The sequence below is a fragment of the Lepidochelys kempii genome, chromosome 12 (assembly GCF_965140285.1).
Source record: "Lepidochelys kempii isolate rLepKem1 chromosome 12, rLepKem1.hap1, whole genome shotgun sequence".
NCBI classification, from domain to species: domain Eukaryota; kingdom Metazoa; phylum Chordata; order Testudines; family Cheloniidae; genus Lepidochelys; species Lepidochelys kempii.
The window spans coordinates 35,705,130-35,726,735 of record NC_136391.1 but is presented as its reverse complement, the minus strand read 5'-3'; the positions used below and the strand labels follow the sequence as shown (position 1 = coordinate 35,726,735).

Genomic DNA, 21,606 nt, shown 5'->3' with positions numbered 1-21,606 from the left:
CAAACTTCCAGCATGCAATACAAAGCTCTAAGAAATATGGAACTAAATATCTTGCGAACAAGGGGCCACACTTTGCTGCTAGTTTCATTGGTGCAAATCCAGTGTCAACCCGATTGACTTAAGCTCTAGTGGAATGCAAGCAGAAATATTAATCTATTTATTTTGGGTTTTTTTGCCAAGAAAGCACAGGTTTTACACAGTTTTGGTTCATTGGGTGGGGTAACAGGAGCTCTAGAAAGAGAAATAACATTTAAAAAAACCCAGCTGTGAGCTTCTCACTATTTTGTGGCCTCTCTTGCAGCCCAGCCCTTATGTTCACTGAGTTGTGTATTCTACCCATACTTAACATAGGGATGCCTTCAGAATTAGCAGTATGGCACAAGGTGTTTTTTGTATGGCAGATAACAGCTTTGAGCTTTAAATGATAAGAACAAGTCTCTGGGTTTCAAACAGTCCGTGGACCCTGGAGTAAAACGTTAAGGGCATTTGCTGTGGTATAATATTTGTGACAGTCCACCTTTCTCTCTTTAAGACCCAAGTTCCAATGAGAAGGAGTCCTGCTTGGGTATTCTCTGATAGGTAGCAGGGGGGTTAGACTAGATGACCCTGGCCGTACCTTCTAATCCTATGATTAACAGAGGCATAGCATGCAAGTCATGAGAGGTGATATAGTACTGCTCTACTCAGTGCTGGTTAGCCCTCAGCTGGAGTACTATGTCCAATTTTGGTAACCAATATATAGAAAGGATGTAGAGAAACTGGAAAGGATCCAGAGGTGAGCGACAAAGATGATCCAAGGGATGGAATGTAAGCCATATGAGCAAAAGCTGAAGGAACTGGATATGTTTAGTTTGGAAAAGAGGAGATTGAGGGGACATGATAGAGGTCTTCAAATACTTGAAATGCCGCCATAAAAAAGATGGAGAAAAGTTGTTCTCTTTTGCCACAGAGGGCAGGACAAGAGGCAATGGGTTCAAACTACAGCATAGCAGATTTCAATCTCTGGAAAAACTCCCTAACTGTAAGAACAGGAGGACAATGGAACAGACTTCTTGGGAGGTTTTCAAGAGGAGGCTGGATTGCCATCTGTCTTGGATACTTTAGACACAACACATCCTGCATCTTGGCAGGGGCTTAGACTAGATGACCCTTGCGGTCCCTCCTAACCCTATGGTTCTATGATGCACTGTAGACGCATTTACAAGCGGGCTGAGCACTGTTCAAAAGCTGAACAAATGCCAGTAGGCGCTGTACCTCTGCCGAGATCCTGAAAGCTCGTGGAACCCAGCTCGAGGTGATACTTCAAGAATTGTAAAATTACTGGGCCAGATCCTCAGCTGGTGTAAATCAGTGCAGTTGCATTGACTTCAGTGGAGCTGAATTCCCTTATCTTAAACTATGGCAAAAAGTCCAGACACTCTGTGCTTATTTATACTGGAGGAGTTCAAGTAAACCTTGGGTGGGTCCCTTGTCAGGCTATTCAATTTCCACCCCTATCCCTCTACCACAGCTGGAAGGCCACCATTCAGGTGTGTGACGTGCCCCAAACCCTCTGCAATGTCAGCTGAGGATGGGTTTGGAGTAGGGGTGGATGGCATGCAGACACACACCCAGAATGGGCGCCTTTTAAGGTGATATTAAGAGGCTAGTGGATGGAGACTTCCTGCAATATAGCTTCTTGGAATTCAAATGAACTTGATGGAGCTCTGTCAGTATACTCCATCTCATGCTGCATACCTTGTGGTGTGGGAATGTAACAACGCCTTTGGCTGGGTAATTCGTGGGGACTTCTGACTCTAAAAGCATAAATCTCTAGCGCTTAAGCTGGCAGACCAAGTCCATTCAATTAGCAGCAGTAACAGCCTCAAACCTGTGTACATAGTCCAACCACGAGAGGGGGGACAAAGATTTACACTGGACTAGTGTGGATTACATAGTCCCCTGGCTGAAGGGGCTCATCCCGAGTTTCAGAGATTCATTGCAGTTCAAATCCTATTCTAGGCCACCATTTATAATAGCAAAGATCGAACGCAGGACGTTTGGTGCTTTTTCGATGCAAAGGTCCCAATGATAAAGCAGACCCAGGCTGGGTAGATCTGTGGCTGCAGGTTTGGCAGTCTGGTTGAGTAGGCCCCACTTGTTCACTTAAAATTATATACTAGTGGTACACTTTAAGCTTTTCGTGTCGCTTAAAAAGCCAAGCCCTCTCCTAGATTTTTACCTGCTTTTATAATTGAGTTCCATCTCTTGGTGCTTAAAATACACATCCAGCCTCTTGGCTGTCTCCATTTCTGTAGCTATTGTTTTGACCTGCCTTGCTCGGGAGCACCCAGGAGATGTGGAAAGGTACAGCGTACGCTGGGGTAGCTAAGGCTGCTCGTGTTACCATTATGAACCTCTGAGGGCCACAAGTCTTCCCTCCGATTCCTGCACGATGAAACTTGGCATACATGGCCTTAGCACAGGAGGGCTGTCTTTACCTTTTTAAAAAAAAAAAAAAGGCTCCATTTGGGTTTTAAAGGGGACAACTCTGCTGATGCCTAATGACCACCCTGCGCACTGCGGTCCTAACAGTGCCTTGCCCCACACCTTTGGAAGCCAGGCTGTCCTATGCTACCATGCTGATTTTACACCCACTCTGCACTCGCCTTTGAGCTGCTCTAGAGGACTCCATGAGATGCAGGGCCGTGAAGGATCAGGTCCAGCCTCTCTCTGATGTGCTACTTGCCTTCTCTTGCCTATCTGCTCTTGTTTGCAAAAGGGGTGTCAAAGAGAGCAGGAGGCTGGTAGTACCAGCATTTTTCTCTGTGGCCTACTCCCTTTCTGCAGATTGTAGAGATTCATTTAAAGAAAAGTCTTAGTTCTCCTTGCGGCAGGGAAACTCCTTTTTTCTCTTCCTTCATCTGTGTCATTCTCATCTTAAATTAGGGTTTTAAGCTCCTCAGAGTAGGAAATCTTTGTAAACACCAAGCTCTTCCATGGCTCTGTATAAATAAAGGGATTCCAGGCCCTGGTTGGATGCGTGTAACTCTTTTTGAAATCGGGTGCCTGGTACGAATGCTCACATTTGCTAGTTCAGCATTTACCTTCTGGAAACCTTGACTATTCAGTTTCCTCCAGCATTCCTGCCCAGAAGGTCATATGATCTGTTGTCTGTCTAAAGTAAATTTGGGTGAAAAACTGCTCGATTTTTACAGAATTCCTTTGGATGAGGAAATTGCCGGAGTTTGAAGACAAACTTGAAGTGCGGGGGGGGAAGAAGCCTGGCTTCTCATTTGCACTGAGGCTACTCTGCACTGCACCAACTGTGCAGAGCATCCTGACAAGCTGGTGGAATGGCCACTACCGGGTCACTTCCACTCAAGGTCTTCATCTGTGCTATACTGACTGCTGGAAGATCACATAGGGTGATCAACCGCTGGCATAGAGCCACTGTTGCTCCATATCTATTGCCCAGGGGTGGCATAGAGGATGTTGCTGGATAAGAGGATCCACTGATCCCTTAGTTGCTCTGTTGCCTACCTGGAGCTGTTGACAGCTGACACAAGTGAAGGTAACCTTCAGGCAGCTTTCACTTACGTTGTGTGGCCAGAGCTGGCCCAGAACTGGGGCAGTACAAAGGTGCCTTAAGGACACTTTTTTTTTTTTTTTTTTTTACTCACACACTTCCTTGTGCTGTGTCCTCCTGGGCTGCAACCCCAGAGGATCTGGGCCTAAATGTTCACTGCCCTCCTGGGTATGAATAATTCATCATCTCTTCGTTGCTTCTACTGTTGGGGAACTAAAGTGGCTAAAATATTGAAAACAAGATCTGAGGCCACTCTCTCTAAATTTCAAATGAAGCTGTCTTTAGATCAGACCATATCTTCTGCAAAGGTGGAGGTGCGGGGTGATGAAAACGCACTTATGTGGTAAGTGAAGAAAAGCTGCTGACTGTAATTTACCATGATTCATAGAACTAAGTATCCTGAGAGAGGAGCTGCAGGCTTAGCAGATCAACCCATTCAATATTACCAGGCTGAAACCTTATTTCAACGCCACTGAAAACGGCAAGACAAATTACCCTTTTTTTATAGGGGCTGAGGCCGCCTGTCACCATGCAGACTCAGTGAGACTGGGAGGATAGTCTGTTAACTCAAACAATAGTTCTGCTTCTGTCTTAACACGACAATTTTTAATCCTTTTTTCTCTGCTGGTGTTTTAACATAATAGCTATAACAAATGGCTCCACCTCATAGTCCTGGTCTAATAAGGATAGTTCAGGGTCTAATGTTCTCAACCCAGAATAAACAATATTCAGTAATCCAGTCTTTGACACAACTTTTCCTATCTAAGACCTTTTGTAAGAAGTTAGAGATCAGATCAGCTACAGTTGCCATTGGTGGGGTCCACATTTCCTAGAGGATGGTACTGACTTCTCCCTACAGTCAGAATGGGTGGATGCCAAGGTTGGCAAATGTTGCATTTGAAATGGTTTCACCTGTATGGTAGGGCCAGTGCCTTTTGTGGGTGTGGCACTGGCTACAATGCAATAACTCACCTCTATTATTCTAGTGCCTAGAAACCCCATTCAAGATCAAGGCTCCGTTATGCAGGGCACCGCACACAGACATGGTGAGAGATGGTCTTTACCCCAAGCTGCTGGCAAACTAAACAGACAAGACAAAGGGTGAGAGGAAGGAAGTATTCGATCCCCTTTGTACAGATAGGGACTTGAGGCACAGAGAGAGTATATAACTTGCCTGAGGTCACCCAGAACATGTCTCTTCTAGATTGCATCTGAACTGGACATAAACAAGCAGCTGCCTCCAGTAGACGTCAGGGGTGGAATTCTGTACTGTGCTTCTAAGAAGGATTCTGAGCTGCTGTGGGGCCCACTGCAAGCCACCTGGCATAATTTTAAAGCCGCTAGGAGCTGCTATAACTTCTCCCCAGCTGCTTTGCAGCAGTACTGTCCGCGTAGCTGTATGCCAGTGGTTCCCAGACTTGTTCTGCCGCTTGTTCAGGGAAAGCCCCTGGCGGGCCGGGCCGGTTTGTTTACCTGCCGCGTCTGCAGGTTCGGCCGATCATGGCTCCCAGTGGCCGCGGTTCGCTGCTCCAGGCCAATGGGAGCTGCTGGAAGCGGTGGCCAATATGTCCCTCGGCCCGCGCCACTTTCAGCAGCTCCCGTTGGCCTGGAGCGGTGAACCGCGGCCACTGGGAGCCACGATCGGCTGAACCTGCGGACGCGCCAGGTAAACAAACCGGCCCGGCCTGGCAGGGGCTTTCCCCACACAAGTGACGGAACAAGTTTAGGAACCACTGCTGTATGTGATACAACTTTCCTTCTGCCCTTTATGCCAGGATTTATAAGGGGGCCTGTGCAAGGCAACCTAATCTTACACAATACCTGCACCAAGCAAATTCTGCCTTGGTTGGCTAAGGAGCTTTTATGGCCCCTGTATTAGAGCAGTCAGGGGCCATATGAGAGGGAGAATCCTTTGCAAAGTTTCTTCCATACAGATGTTTAATAGAGGAGAGAAGGTCAGAAATGTCACATAAATCCCTTGCGCCTAAGTGGGAGATACAGGCCCCAGTCCTGCAATCTGACCAGATGGGTGGACCCTTGCCTCCATGTAGAGTCCTGAGGAGGTCAGTGGGGCTCCAGGCAGGCAGAAGGGCCTGCCTGCATGGATCAGCTTGCAGGATCTGGGCCTTGGTCTCTATTGCTTTCCCCTCTGCTAAGCACTCAAAAGGCAGAGCAGAGCGTACAATGCATTCCCATATTGTGGTACACTGTGTACACTTTATTTTGTGTATTGTGTAAAATGATTCAAGAGGCAAAGCAAAGATGCTCCGGTTATTGCCGAGTCCTGCTGTCCACGGACATAACAGCCACATTGTTTTCCTTGTCTGTAGGGTCACTGGCTCTGGAGTGAATACAAAAGCTGCAATTCACTCTAAAGGCTCTGCTGATGTTGTGTCTAAAAAAAAAACTTTGTGTGTGGAGGCAAATCAAGAGATTTGCGAACAGCCCCAGGATCCAAGAGTCAGTTCTGCTTTGTGCCTGCATCAGCTATATCTATTCTGATATTTATTTGAAAGGAATTCGAAAACTGGGCATGTACAGAGAGGGAGGACTTTCCTTCCTGTTTCTCGTAGCCCCCTTCTCTTCTTCCCACTACACCCTCTTAGTCTCTTGAAACACATACCGAATTACTCTAGGCCACTCTGCACTGAAGCAGGGCTGCTATAACCAAGCACCGTTCACCATAGGAGTCAGTTTGCTTATTGCCAAATTATTTGAAACAACAAGTAAGTCTCATCCACAATGAGCTGCCTTAAGCCAAGCAAAGATCACTCCTAGGCTATACCAAGAAGGACCATCCTGTATCCTCTCTACAGTCAGGATGGTGAATTCCAGAGGGGGAGAGCCCTCAACTGGGGAAGTCCTGCTGTTGGTCTAATCCCAGGAACTGACAGATCTTCATTGGCATGAAGGAAGATAGGGCAGGAGGTGGTGTCAGCTATATCTGAGATACTTGTATGGCCCCATTGTTGTAATGTGTGAGCATCTCACAATCTAATGTATTTATTCTCTTCTCCCCTCACCCTTGTGGGGAAGGTGGTGTTCCTATTTTACAGAGGGATTAAGGGCCAGATTTTTAAAGGTATTTAGGTGCCTGACTCAACCTTGCCCTAAATGGCATGTACAAGGTCACACAGGACATCTTTAATAGCAGGAAGTTGAACTCAGGTCTCCAGATTCCCAGGCAATCACCCAAACCACTGAACCACACTTCCTCTCTGTCACCTGTGTGCCAGTCTATTCAGGCCTTTAAAGATGTTCCCCAGCAACTAGACTTGCACCTGGAAGTGAACAGGAAGTCAGCACAAAGAACCGTGCACACCCCAGACAGTGTCTGCAAACAGAAAGGTACAAAGTAAAGACTTTAGTATGGCAGTGACCCAGATCGCACTTCTAGGGTAAACGAGCCAACACAGGAGGCATCTCAGCCATTTAATAGGATAGCAATAGCTAAGAAGCACAGAATAAATTGAGGGTGTAAACCTGCCTCGGCAAGTTATATCCTACCCTGATAACTCATGGGAACTCATTCTAACCCTGCATGTTGTGTCTTGTGCATCTGCTCAAACTCTGTCCGATTACAACAAAACATTTCCCTTGTATCTTTTGGGCAGCTGTTTAATGGAGAAACATCATGTGTCCCTCTAACTGCTGCAGATGGGGTCTCATTTATTTTTCTGCTTAGCTTGGTGTAGTTTTTTTTAGAGCAGGTCTAAAAGGAAATACAATTATTCTTTGTTTTATCATGTCCCTTTTCCTCCCGGTTTTTGCTGAAATTTGGGCAAAAAAGGGTCAGTTGAAACTGAGAACATTTTGACCAGCTCCACTTACTGTCTTGGTTGCATTATGCTTTGGGTTTTACTCCACTCTGGTTAATCTTTTTCTTCTCTCACCTTCCCTACCCTTCTCCTATCCCATTCTGTTAAATTCTTTTCAGTCATTGACAACTGACAAAGAGCTGAAATAACTTGTGGTATTCTATATCCTTTAGCACTAATTCTGTCCCAGCTGTGGTTCATAGGTAATGCCTCAGAAGCAACATAACTGCCCCTACTGTATAATACACATCATTTGGCTCATGGTTCCTGATGATGATGCATAAAGCAGGAAAGAACCCAATGTGAATTTCAGAACTTGCAGAACTGGCTGTTTGAGGGAAAGTCTCATTAAGGGACTGGACTAGATGACCCAGTGAGGTCCCTTCCAGTCCTACATTTTTTTGATTCTGTGCTTCATTTGCACATTTTGCATGGAGGCATAGTTTAAAAAAAAAAAGGCATTATAGGCCAGCTACAATGCTCATTAAAGTCTATGTAAAGACTTTTAATGTAACACTAGCAAGCTTTTGTGTTGGAGAGGGGGAAGGTTTACTAACCCAGTGGGGAAACAGACTGAAACTGCTAAACTCACAAGGGGGTGTGGTAATACTTGCACAGTGAACAGCAACTTGATAGGACTCAGTTTGCTTGCGATTAACAAAAGCTGAGCCCCTCTACAGAGCTTCACGCAGAATAATTAGAAGTACAATAGCTCTTTGGGTTTCTTAGAAGGGTAAGTGTCATGGAACTTGAATACCTTAAAATAGTCCCTTCCCCCTTCTGTAATCCAGCCATGCTCAGCAGTCTGGAATAAGTGCTTCTGGGTTTCTCCCTTTTCAACACAAAACACCTAATTTTAAATAGTCACAATCCGTCAGTTACTTTCTGGGAATGTAGTGTTGGCCTGTCCTGTACCAGAAAGGATCTGCTTATGGGGGTAAGGGGGACTGGTTTGATCTGGGAGCCTGAAGGGCTGCCAAATCATTGTCATTTTCCAGAATTCCTTCTGACCGCGATTTAAACTAAAGCAGAGCAGACCAGGCTTCACTTAACTGCTAGAAGCTTTTTTCCTTTTAAGTATCTTTTAAATATCGAGAGTTTCCTGCAGTGAGAAACAGGATCAGTCGCAGCCTGAATGCCTTCCTTTTCCATTGCATGAAAAAAGTGGCAAATCTTTTCCAAACTGACCTTTTCCTCTCCCTTCCCCCACAGTACAATTTGAGACTCTTGAGAAACTGCCAAAATGAAAGCTCTCCATTTGGTGTAGAATTTGATGTCAATATAAAACCCACTTCTTCCCTACACATATACAGAGAGTCTTGGATGGTCTGTTCCAGAACAGTTTACACCCAGACGAGATGACTGCTTCCCCATGAAAGCCTTGCCTAGTTCTGCCAGACTTCCTGTTTTGGGCTTTCATTAATTAGGAATCCTGGCTCTGCTGACTTCTTGATGTGGTCCAGCTGGGAGATCAGGCTTTTTGTCAGCAGTGCTGCTGCTATTAAACATCCACGGCCACACAGAGGACAAGGGAACATACCCTTTTTGTTTAATTGTCTGATAGATGTCAGTGTCCGAAATGGGGAAAGGGTAAATGAAATGTTTCCGGCTGTGGGAAGTGGTTAGGGTTAGGGAGTGAAGGGAAAACGCGAAGCAGGAGGGGGTGGGTGGGTGTGCACACCCAACCCCTGCAGAAGTACATTTCACCAGTGATCTGAAAATGCTGAGTCTGCACCAGTAGACTTGTTTCAGTACCGTAGCAATAGTTCCCAGGAGGCGCTGAGGAGCGTCTTTCATAGTCTGCTCTCTCTCTCTCTCTTGCACAAAACCCACCTCGGCGTGCCGTGTTAGAGCTTCACAGCTGACCTTCTTGTGAGCTATCTGTGCCTCTGCAGCTCTTCTGAATCTCTGTGCTGCGGCGCCCACGGCCAGTGGCCCAAAGAATAGTTTATATTGAGTTCACCTTCAGTAGAGAGACTGTAGAACATTTGGGAATTGTCAGGCCGGATCAGACCCGAGGTCCCTTTAGTCCAGTGTCCGATCTCCTTCAGTGACTGATACTAGATGCTTCAGAGGACGGTTCAAGACGTCCGCTTATCTATTAGATGCTCATAGGGCCCCCACTGCTGTGGCAACTGAGCACCTCACCGATTAATCGATTTATCCTCACAACACCTGTGTGAGGTAGGGCAGTTCTGTTATCCCTATTGTCTCAGTTCCCCCGTCTGTACACAAAGGCTAAGTGATTTGCCCAACATCACACAGGATGTCGGTGGCAGAGCAGGGAATTGATCCTAGTCTCTCAAGTCCAAGGCTAGTGCCCTGGCCACTGGGACAGCCTTCCTCAGCCCAGCAGTCTGCTGGATCGAATGGCAGTAATTCCTGCTCTCCATAACTAATCTGCAGAATGTCTTTGGAACAGCTTTTCTCTTGCATTGGCCAAGCCCAGCCTGGGACGAGTAGAACGATGACAGCAGTTGTTTAAAGTAGCCATGGTGACACTGAGCCAGTGTAAGATCCCAATATCTGATTGTAAAGCAATTAAAAAGTGGGGGAGGGAGGAGGGTTAACTGTCAGTGGATGTGATTTTTTTTTTTTATTCATATCCCAGCAATATGGAAATTAGCCTCCCACACAGAACATGAAATGATTTTTCTGATCAGGATGGCCTCTCGCTAAAAGGTCTCAGAAATACCAATTAAAAACTTCACTTTCAAATTCACATTCACATTTATTCGTGATGACAAAGTATTTCTGATACCTTCAATTTTCAAACAGCCGGTCTTAGCAAAACCGGCCAGCTGTTCTTGCCACAAAGGTTCTGGGGGCAGGGTGATGGGGGTGGGACACCCTGGGAGAGAATGGCAACAAAAATATCTGCAAGAGGTTCGTTCTGCAGGGAACCTAATCATGTTCTGTCTTCAGTCGTACTGGCTTTCCTGCATCGATTGGCCGCATCATTGGACAATCTTATTAATTTATAGATATGATTATGCCGTGTCCAAGATGCTATTAATAGCTTCAATGAAAAAATCTTACCTGTGCATCATTTGGGGTAAGAACTAGTCTTTTTTTCAAAGTCCCATATCTCTAAAAAGGCCTTTCCATCTGTATTACAGTAGCACTTAAAAGCACCAAGCAAGATTGGGACTCCCATTATGCACAGGCATGGTAAGAGATAGTCCAGAGGTGGGCAAACTGTGAGCCCTCAGACCTTTTAATCTGGTCCCTGAGGAGCGGGGTCGGGGGCTTGCCCCGCTCCGGCACTCCCCTGTGCTCAGGACCTGCGTGAGGACATGCGTGTTACTGCGACTGCAGCACCCAAACGTGCCTCAGATGCTATCAGAGCCTGGAACGTGCAAGCTCACATGCCTGCTACTTGTTGGCTTAGGTTTCAGAGTAACAGCCGTGTTAGTCTGTATTCGCAAAAAGAAAAGGAGTACTTGTGGCACCTTAGAGACTAACCAATTTATTTGAGCATGAGCTTTCGTGAGCTACAGCTCACTTCATCGGATGCATGCCGTGGAAACTGCAGAAGACATTATATACACACAGAGACCATGAAACAATACCTCCTCCCACCCCACTGTCCAGCTGGTAATAGCTGATCTAAAGTGATCACCAGGTGGGCCATTTCCAGCACAAATCCAGGTTTTCTGTGGGGGAGATGTGAGAAAACCTGGATTTGTGCTGGAAATGGCCCACCTTAATTATGCACATTGTAGGGAGAATGGTCACTTTGGATGAGCTATTACCAGCAGGATAGTGAGTTTGTGTGTGTGGTTTTTGGGAGGGGGGTGAGGGGGTGAGAGAACCTGGATTTGTGCAGGAAATGGCCCAACTTTATTATCATGCACATTGTGTAAAGAGTTGTCACTTTGGATGGGCTATCACCAGCAGCAGAGTGAATCTGTGTGGGGGGTGGAGGGTGAGAAAACCTTGATTTGTGCTGGAAATGGCCCACCTGGTGATCACTTTAGATAAGCTATTACCAGCTGGACAGTGGGGTGGGAGGAGGTATTTTTTCATATTCTCTGTGTATATATAAAGTCTGCTACAGTTTCCACGGCATGCATCCGATGAAGTGAGCTGTAGCTCACGAAAGCTCATGCTCAAATAAATTGGTTAGTCTCTAAGGTGCCACAAGTACTCCTTTTCTTTTTGTTGGCTTAGGTGACGCTGCTGTTTTAGTAGTGTTAATTTTCCATTGTTGAGGACAAAACAAAGAGTAGGTGGCCAGGAAGTGCCAGCTGCATTGCTCACATGAATCAAAGAGGGCGTGGAAAGGGGTTAAGTTCGGGAATAGGTTGTTTTGTATGTATATTTATAATAGTAAGTAAGGTTTAATGTTTTTTTCCACTAAAATGTATCTTTATTAAATAAAGATACATTTGAATGTCTCTGAATTGTTAATTTCATGAGCATTCATGGCCCGCCATACGATTTCCATACCCAGATGTGGCCCTGAGGCCAAAAAGTTTGTCCACCCCTCAGATAGTCCTTACGCCAAAGAGCTTGCAGGCTAAATAGGCAAAGCGTGGGAGAAAAAGTTGCAATCTGCATCTACCTTAACCTGAGGTGTCCTGGGCCAAAGGAGGTTCCAATGGAAACAGCCTCCCAGTGTTTACACAGCTGAACAGGTTCTGGTCCCCAGGTAATTAACGTCATTACCCTTTTCTCTATCTCTCTTAGAACTTTGCCAAAGAATTTGTGATCAGCGACCACAAAGAGCTGGAGGAGGAGTACATCAAGAATGAGCTGAAGAAAGCAGGGGGTGCTAATTATGATGCCCAGAATGAGTAAATGCACTAGCCACGTGGTACCATCTGCCTGGATCAGGAAGGGAGGGGCAAAGCACAACCACCCAACTAAATTCTGGTGAGGCGAACGAGAGAAGACCCAGCTTATTTGTGTGCACCTAAGAAGTCCCTTCCCTTCTCCCAAAATGGACTTTTTATTTTCCATTCCACTTCCCTCTTCCATATGAGCTGTTCTTATTTTTTACATAAGTTGCACAAGTAACTCAGTCCCCAAACAGATGCTGATGCTTTCTATAGTATGTTGGTTTACCTTTCTGTTTGGCCCCGCACTTGTCATAGTCAACCTTGCTGGTCTTACAGGCCTGCCATGATATCCATTTTTATTTCTATTTTTTTGGTATGTGTTCACATTTGAATGGGGTTCAGAGTAGGCTCAGGTTACCCCCAGGGGAAAAATCTCTAGGAATTGTGCACATACGGCATTTTCTAAAGTTCCTGATGGTATTCTTGGGACTACATAATTTTCCTTCCTCGATGTTCAGATCTACTTGAGTTGACTCCACTTAAATTTGATTAAATTACCTGAGCTTAGCTGTCCAATGGCGATAATGATGCTTAGCTGTTTTAAAAAAAAATAAAAATCTCGTTTTCAACTCTTAATCAATGGGAAGAAGTAAATTTTGCCTTAAAAATTGCTTGATGGTTGCTGTGCTGCACCTCCACCTTCCCCCTTCTGTAAAATTTGATCCAACGTGCTTTGAATGTTTTCAAGTTATCATGGCAACAGTAAACTGGAGAAAAAAAAAAAAAAAGTAAAATGTCTGGACATTTGTTCACTATTTTGTACCCAGCGATCTCTGGGGTTATTTTTTAAACAACTGCAAAAACAACAACTGCTGCATCCAAGCAGCCTTTTTTATTTCCCCCCCCTTGCAAAGGTCAGTTTAAAACGACGTCTTGAGTCATCTGGGGGGCCTTCAGGCAGCTCAGTGATGTTCTAGCTTCATAACCCGAGAGATGGAGCAGAACAGACCTGTCCATTCGGAACAGAACGTTCAACAGCAGTCGGTCAATGCTGAACATTCAGGGATTAATCAAATAACATTGGCACAGTTTTAGTTACCAAACAAAGATCTTTTCTGTATTTTTTCTTTTCTTTCCTTTTTCCCCTCCCCCCCCCATTTATGATGAGTGTCCCCGGAATTAAGTTTAGGGAAAACTGTGTATTGGGGAAAAGAAAAGGAGTACTTGTGGCACCTTAGAGACTAACCAATTTATTTGAGCATAAGCTTTCGTGAGCTACAGCTCACTTCACTGGATGTAGCTCACGAAAGCTTATGCTCAAATAAATTGGTTGTCTCTAAGATGCCACAAGTACTCCTTTTCTTTTTGTGAATACAGACTAACACGGCTGTTACTCTGAAACCTGTGTATTGGGGGTTTGTGAGTTGGCGCTAATAAAAACCAGTAAAGAAATGTTTTTCAAAATAGTGTCCATGACTGTTTAGTTCTTTTAATACAACCTGTTTGGGTTTGGTGGCTCTCTTTATTCTGGGTGTTTGTAGTGGGTGAAGGGAGGTAGGGTGCGGAACAGGCAGCCTCGGTGCTCATTAGTAGAGCATAGCACTGGTTTAAATTCATTTAAGTGTATACCGACCCTGTCTGCACTTCCCCTTCTTGTAAGTGAGAGCTGACCATAGTCAGCTGACACACGCTGTAAAGCTTTGTTCAGGAGCTCTGTGTCTGAATTTCCAGCACTGCAGATACCAGCTGGGAATTGTAATTAGGTCGTAGCATGTTTCACTCTCTCCCAGCAGATGCAGGAAGGTCAGAAACAGATTTCTGAGCGAGGAATGCATTTTTGGAGCAGGCTGCACAGATTTCCATTAATGACTTGTGCCGTGTGTTACCATGCTGGACTACCTGTAGTAAAAACTTACCTAAAAGGTAAATGAAATGGACATTTGTTGACAAGTTAAGATACAACAAAGAGGGCACAGAATGGAGTCTTGACTTTTAGCTCATCAATTCAAATGCAGCCCAGGTCAGTAAGCATTTAAACGCTGTTACGGCCTGAGTGAAATGACTGAGTCAGGTTACAGTCTAGGAACGAGACTGCATCAGAGATTGCACCACATCCAGCTTTGAAGCCTTGTTAGTCGTTACACGGTGACCAAGGGCTGTGTTGGCAAAGCGAACAAGCTGCCCCCTCCCTTGTAGAGCTGCTCCCGTTTGGTCTGCTTTAAGGCACGTCGGCAAGACGGTATGGAGAAGCTAGCGTTACAGCTGCCTGCGCAGTACCTGCTTGATGGCTAGAAGAATTAAAGGCCACGTTCTGGCCACTGCTTTGCTCTGGTCCATGAACACAAGACCACCAGAGCCTTTTTAATCTGCTCCCACAGGCCTGGAGACGGGGGTGGCATAGTACTAGGATAGCAAGCACTAGGTCTTTCCGCCCCGGCACAGGAAGTATCAGGGGTGTGGCTAGAGAAAGTGGGTGTGGTCAGAGTGCCACTGTTCTCCAATGATCCCTCGCTGCCAGACCTGCCCACTGAGACTGCTCTAATTTGCACCCAGTTGAGAGTGAACTTTTAGAGATAAAAGTGATGAACAACCACTTTCTGCCCCTTCACGCTCAGGTCTTGTGCTGCTGTCTCCACACAAAGATCTTCCCTTCAGTGTTCAGAAATGTTAATCCAGCACCTTTCAACCCTAACTCCACTTGAAGAAAATGGGAAGGTAAAGAAATTTATTTATGCCACCTACCAACTCAGGACTAGCTAGCCCTTTGGATCTTTTTGAAACCATTTCGCACCCAGGCTAGAATTCACCAGAATAGAATTAAATGAGTGGAACTGTATAAACAATAGCTATGGCTCAGATTTTCTTAAGCACTGTGTTGACCTTTCTCTGACTTTAGTTTCTACAGTTCTACTCTTTTAATAACAGTGTAACAGAAAATTTAAGGTATCACTGAGCATCAAGTCAATGATTGTCTCCCTCTTAAAATGTAAGGTTTGCTTTATCTCAAAGAAATTTTTCAGTCCACACCCTTTTCTGCCTATACTTCAAGCTGTTGAATGTAACGTTCCAGATGGTGACTTATAAGTCACATGAGGCAAGCTCTTCTTCAGGAATTAAGTCTTTCCCTTGGCCCCTCCCAGCCCCATTTCAATGTAAACTTAATTAAAATTAGAAATTAAAACCTGTACATTTTTAACAGGTTGATTTATACCCCCAACAAAGCAACCCCTTTTTCTAATTTATATCGGTTTCCGAGTTTATTGATAGGAAGCCGAATGCTCCTCCCTTTACTTGTATGATCACTTCCACCAAAGTCGCTGGGGCTCCCTGCGAACACCATTGTTCATAAAATAATGGATGTTATCTCCTCTGCAGACTAAAGCCTCTTTCTGGGGTGTTTGCTGTGCCCTGTCTGGAAGAGCATTCAGCCGGTGTTCTGTGCGTGAGTTCTATTAAACACGTTTCCTCGCTTGATCAGTATAATAGTCAGCCCTAGCTCTTAGAGAACACTTTTCAGCAGGAGATCGCAAAGGGCACGGTATGGGCCACGCCGGGATAGCCTTTCTCACTTTGAATAGGACCTCACACCACACACAGTCCCACTAGGTCAGTGGGGCAACTTGAAAAGTAAAACGGCACTGTGAGTTAGGGCATTCCAGTCTGGCCCTGTGTGTTAGCCTTCTAACGTGTGTGTTCTTCGCATAGTGAGAGCTGTGACCGATTCATACCCCAGTCTGGGGTACATTTTAATGAGTGCAGTGGCGATGTTCAGAGGGTGTGCTTTTTACAAATGCAAGAGTCCTATTCCCCCCACCACCACCACTTTGCATCTGTAGTCCCGGTCTTTCTGCCCTCCCCCCACCTCATACTGGCTTTCATTATGCTTTTGAAGTACTATCTCTGCAGAGAAGTTTCTGGTGCCTTGTTACGATGGCACTTAAGTCTTTAAAGCACCTTCATTACCACAGCATCGCTCATGCTGCGCAGACTTTGTGGGGGTGGAGTTCTCTGCTGAGGATCCCCTCACCCCTCCGTTGAAGCCCAGGAGCGAATTAGCTGGAGTGACAAATTGTTGGGGGCTGCGTTTGGCACCGAACAGACTGAAACTGCTCCATGTTACTTTTACGTTTGGGGTTCCTAAAATCCTCAAAATTACCAGTGCAGCAGATGTAAAAGCAGCAGGAAAACCGCAACGGGGCTCATCATGCCTGGTCGCCAAAGTGCTGAACTAACGTACGTTTTTGTAAGAGAGCACCTCTGACCGCTGTATAATAGCAACCCCTCACTCTGAGTCAGTCTCTCTCGTAAATGACTGGTTCTGTTGCAGGCAAATTCTCACTATGACCCTGAGCAGTGTCCTCCTGAGAACAGAAACTAGCTGCACAAGATGATCCTTGCTGCAAAGACTGGAGCTCACAAGCTGGGGGTAAATAATCAGTGCTGTTTGTATCGTTTTTATGTACCACCGAGCCAAACAGCACATGATGCCAGATCCCTGGCTGGTGTTAAGTAGGCCACATTGTATGGAACCCTGTGGTGAGGTCCTAATCTTGGCAGCACTAAGTGTTGTGGGCATTTAATGCCAGGGCACCAGAGGAGCTGGAGACAAAGGAGAAGAAGAGCTGCAAGATTCCTTGTGAATTACAGACCGGTATGCGTTAATACCCCATACGTATTGTGTCATTGGAGCCAAGACCAGGCCTGCTAATGGATTATTTAGTCCATGATTTCTCTTTGTGAATTGTCCATGTTTGGTGCTTGAATTTCTCAAATTTATTGGGTTTTTCAGACTGATTCACTGGACAAGTTATGCAAATATATTTTTGGTCTGTAGGTTTTGATTGGAAACACATGGGTAGAGCCTCAGCTGCACCAGAGCAGTGATTGGCACACCTGTGGGGACAAGGCTTAAGTAGCTTGACATCACTTTTCCAGCCCCGTGATGGCAGGGGCTGCTGGGGACCAAATTGGCCGATAGTATGAAGTCAGAGCAACTTCACGGCTGCTCTAAGTTGCATCAGCAGATAATGACCTTCAAGGGCTCTCTGTGCCAGCTATCCTAACTGGAGCTCATTGCTCTCTGGCCCCACTGCCTCCCAACGCTGACATGCATAGGGAAACTCCTGGTAATAGACCTTCTGCAGGCAGTGCCAAGGATCTTGTTGGATGGTCTGACAGTGTGGGGATGAGGTATCTCATGCAGAAGACTCCCCCTTACCTCTGGAAGATCCCCCGGGACTAGATCTCATGAGATGCGGGTGGAACTTCCATGTCATGGGGGAAACCACAGAAGGAAAGACTAGAACTGCAAACCTATGCAATCTCCACTCCCATACATGGGTAATTCCTCCTACAGGGGAGCATAAGGAGCTTGGGAGTTCTCAAACAGGAGTGTCATTTCAGAAAAATTCAGGGGAAGGGGCAAAGCCATGTCAGCATATAGACCATCGGATACGATTATCTTATATCCTGCAAAGTCTGGGGTGTGTGTGAGCGGAGCACATAGATCTATGAAAAGTCTGATGGGAAGCAAAGCCAAGCCTAGGGGGAACAACTGCCCCCCTTGACCCACAGCAGATGAGGCCTCCTGTTCTCAAAGGGGCTGATAACCATCACGGATTAGTGACTCAGGTAATGATGGGGGTGAAACAACCTTGGGGGAATGCAAAGTGGCTCAGAATCAGGCAACCGCAGCAGCTATAAAACAAAACAAAGCAGCCTGGAAAAAAGTTCAGAGGGGCCTGCTGGTGCAGGAATGAAAGCTATTGCTGGTGGGCCCCTCTTGGGAAGTGTCACAGTATCTGTTATAGGCCCAACCTAAGAGTTCCAGTGTAAGGCACTGGGCCAGACAGCCGATCAGAGTGTGAGGCAATGGTATTTTTACAACATGATAAACTCTTGTGCTGCTTTGTAGGAGTTAGTGCAATGAAAAGCCATTCACACCCTTCTCGGTCCTACATTGCTGCACAGCTCTGTCATGTTCCCTGCTTTCCTTTGCATACACTACGTAAAAGGATAAATGGACACAAATCAGATATTAGGAATGGCAATATACAAAAGCCTGTAGGAGAACACTTCAACCTCGCTGGACACACAATAGCAGATTTAAAGGTAGTCATCCTGCAGCAAAAAAGATTTCAGGACCAGACTTCAAAGGGAAACTGCCGAGCTTCAGTTCATTTGCAAATTTGCATCATTTGCATCAGCTCAGGATTAAACACAGACTGTGACTGGCTCGCCAACGATAAAAGCAGTTTCTCCTTCCTTGGTGTTCACACCTCAACTGCTAGAAGAGGGCCTCATCCTCCCTGATTTAACTAACCTCCTTATCCCTAGCCTGATTCTTGCTTGCATATTTATACCTGCCTCTGGGAATTTCCACTGCATGCATCTGACGAAGTGGGTATTCACCCACGAAAGCTCATGCTCCAATACGTCTGTTAGTCTATAAGGTGCCACAGGACTCTTTGCCGCTTTTACAGATCCAGACTGACACGGCTACCCCTCTGAAGCTTTGCATACACTCTAGAGGCAACCCAGATGTTCCAAAGACAACCTCTTCAGCTTTCACGTATGGGCCTTAAACTAGCCCTGTTCACCTCACTTGTGTAGGTTTACTGCTGTCATGAAACAAATTGAAACGTATGAGGCTAGTTCACATTTTTTCAATCAGACTGTCCAGTGAGGCTTTTCATTAACCTTAACACTTCTCTAGAATGAGAGCGCCTTTCTATTTCAATACAGCGGACAGAGAATGGATGGCATCTGTTCGGCGCATATGACACTCGGGCACTAGATTAATAGACTTATCTCCTTTACCACGATTGGCCACATTTTTGCCTTGTAATTTGGCCTATCTCTCAGCAAAAACCATAAGCAGGATGTAATGCATCCTATTGGCAAATGACAGCAATGCAGCTGCTCAAAGTGCAGCTGAACCGTTCAACAGTTCCAACGTGGTTTTATTAAGAAGCAAGCGAGATACCCAGGCGAGGTTCCAATAAGCAAAGCAGTTAAATGCTCTAAAAATAATCAGGGTGAAATCTTGGCCCCATGGGAGTCAGTTTTGCCATTAGCAAAAAAAATGAGACGTACTTGTGGCACCTTAGAGACTAACAAATGTATTGCCATCGACTTCCATGGGGCTAGGATCTCATCCTTTGTTGCAAAGCTCTCGTTGACTTCAATGACAGTCCCGTATGGAAGCAGGTGTGTGGTTAAGACAGTCCCTTACAACAGTTGGTGTGTATACTTAAATACAGGTATTGGTCGCTGGGTTCTAGCACAGTTGTCTTTGACTCATGTGCACAAGGATTTTTTTTATGATCGCAGTGTGTTTGTGTGTGTGTGTGTGTGTGTGTGTTTGTGCATAAGTCATGGTTATAAAACCGGGCAGTAGATAACCTGAGGATCAACGTCTGTAGCTGTGTGCTTACCACTGTTTTACCTGTCAAGGAATCCATAGGGACCCTTTCTACCAATAATAACCATGTTAAAGAGTGGATGTAACTAGTATAGTTCAGATCTAAGTGTAGATTTCAATCTCCTAGATCCCTATGGACACTAATGTAATAGATTCATAGATTTTTAAGGGACCACTAGATCATCTAATCCAGTGAGACTCAGACTGAGGCTCGGGAGCTGCAAGTGGTTCTTTAATGTGTCTCCTGTGGCTCTTTGCAGCACATGATCTTAAAAGACTGTGTGATTTAATTAGTAACCCATCTAAGTTATTAACTAATCAGGATGCTTTTATTGTGTTACTAAGCAGTTGTAGAATACTTGGTCAATCATTTTGCTGTGATAATTATATATATTTATAAATAGTCTATATAAATAATAAATCTATCTAAAAAGTAATTGAAATAATGAATTAACATGACTGTGGCTCTTTTAGGTAATGCTGATCGTTAATTTGGCTTCTGAACCAGTGAGGTCTGAGTACCACTGATCTAGTCTGACCTCCTGCATAAGACAGGCCAGAGATTTTCACCCCATTATACCTGCATTGAGCCCCATACTTGTGTTTGACTGAAGCATTTCTATACCTGGCTATACGTACAAGTGCCCCAAAAAGAGTTAAAACATGAACAGTGGCATGATTTGTAATCCTGACTGTGGTCCCAGCTCCTCCATAAACATGAGTGGGCTTTTAATCATGTCAAGGGATTTAGTACGTTGTGATTGGATCCCTCAATACAGGTGAAATTGTGGAGCAGATGAGATAGGCATGTGGTTGATCAACACACACGCATGCATGTGTAACACCAAGAGACCCTGGTCATCATCGAACCTGGGGCCTCTGGAGCTTAATGGATGAGCTTCTACTTCATGAGCTAAAAGCCACATGGCCCTTAGCTAAGGCTGTAGAGCAGACTCATTAATCTCTCTCTAAGTGGTCTCGGTGCCAGTAGATGGAACAGAACACCACACTCACGAGGTGTGTGAGTTACATCCTCTCCCCTAGCTCAGGAAGCACATCCCAAGCTTCAGAGACTTCCCAGTTGAAATCTTGGATGAGCCCCTACTTGTAACACAGGCAGGATCGAACCTGGGGTTTCTGGAGTTTAATGCATGAGCTAAAAGCCATATCGCCCTTAGGTAAGGCTGCAGAGCAAACTCATTAATCTCTCTCTCTAAGACAGAGTTGGGCAAACTGCGGCCCACAGGCCAGACCCTCCTACCCAGCCCCTGAGCGACTGGCCCGGGAGGCTAGCCCCTGGCCCCTCCCCCGTTGTCCCCACACCCCCGCAGCCTCAGCGCACCATGCCGCCGGCGCAAGGCTCTGGGCAGCCGGACAGCGCAGTGGCAGAGCCGCGGCCCGCCCCGGTGCTCTGGGCGGCCTGGCTGCAGCGCCACCAGCCACCAATGCTCCAGGCAGCGCGGTAAGGGGTCAGGGGGCATTGGATAGAGGGCAGAGGAGTTCGGGGGGGGGTCAGGGGTGGATAGGGGTCGGGGCGGTCAGAAGGCAGGGAACAGGGGGGGTTGGATGGGGCAGGGGTCCCGGGGGGGCAGTCAGGAAGGGGCAGGGGGTTGGATGGGGCAGCAGGGGGCAGTCAGGAGTGGGGGTCCGGGGGTGGTCAGGGGACAGGGAGCAGGGGGTGGTGGATGGGGCAGGAGTCCCAGGGGAGCTGACAGGGAATGGGGAAGGGGGTTGATGGGGTAGGAGTCCCGGGGGAGCCGTCAGGGGATAGGGAACAGGGGGGTTTGGATGGAACAGGAGTCCCGGGGGAGCCGTCAGGGGGCGAGAAGTTGGGGGGTCTGATAGGAGGCAGGGACCGGGCCACGCCTGGCTGTTTCATAGAATCATAGAATCATAGAATATCAGGGTTGGAAGGGACCCCAGAAGGTCATCTAGTCCAACCCCCTGCTCAAAGCAGGACCAATTCCCAGTTAAAACACAGCCTCCCCTAACCGTCCCTCCATACAATTTTGT

At 46.2% G+C, this 21,606-nt stretch overlaps 1 protein-coding gene across 1 annotated transcript in view; it reads left to right on the top strand.

Moving 5' to 3' along the window:
- The window catches only part of COTL1 (coactosin like F-actin binding protein 1), a 33,174-nt gene extending 19,540 nt beyond the window's left edge, over positions 1–13,634 (top strand). Inside the window, exon 4 of the mRNA XM_073308087.2 lies at positions 12,079–13,634. Within this exon, the coding sequence (XP_073164188.1) occupies positions 12,079–12,189 (111 nt within the window). The 3' untranslated portion in view covers positions 12,190–13,634. The remainder of the gene's footprint in view (positions 1–12,078) is intronic.
- Positions 13,635–21,606: the final 7,972 nt, after the last annotated feature.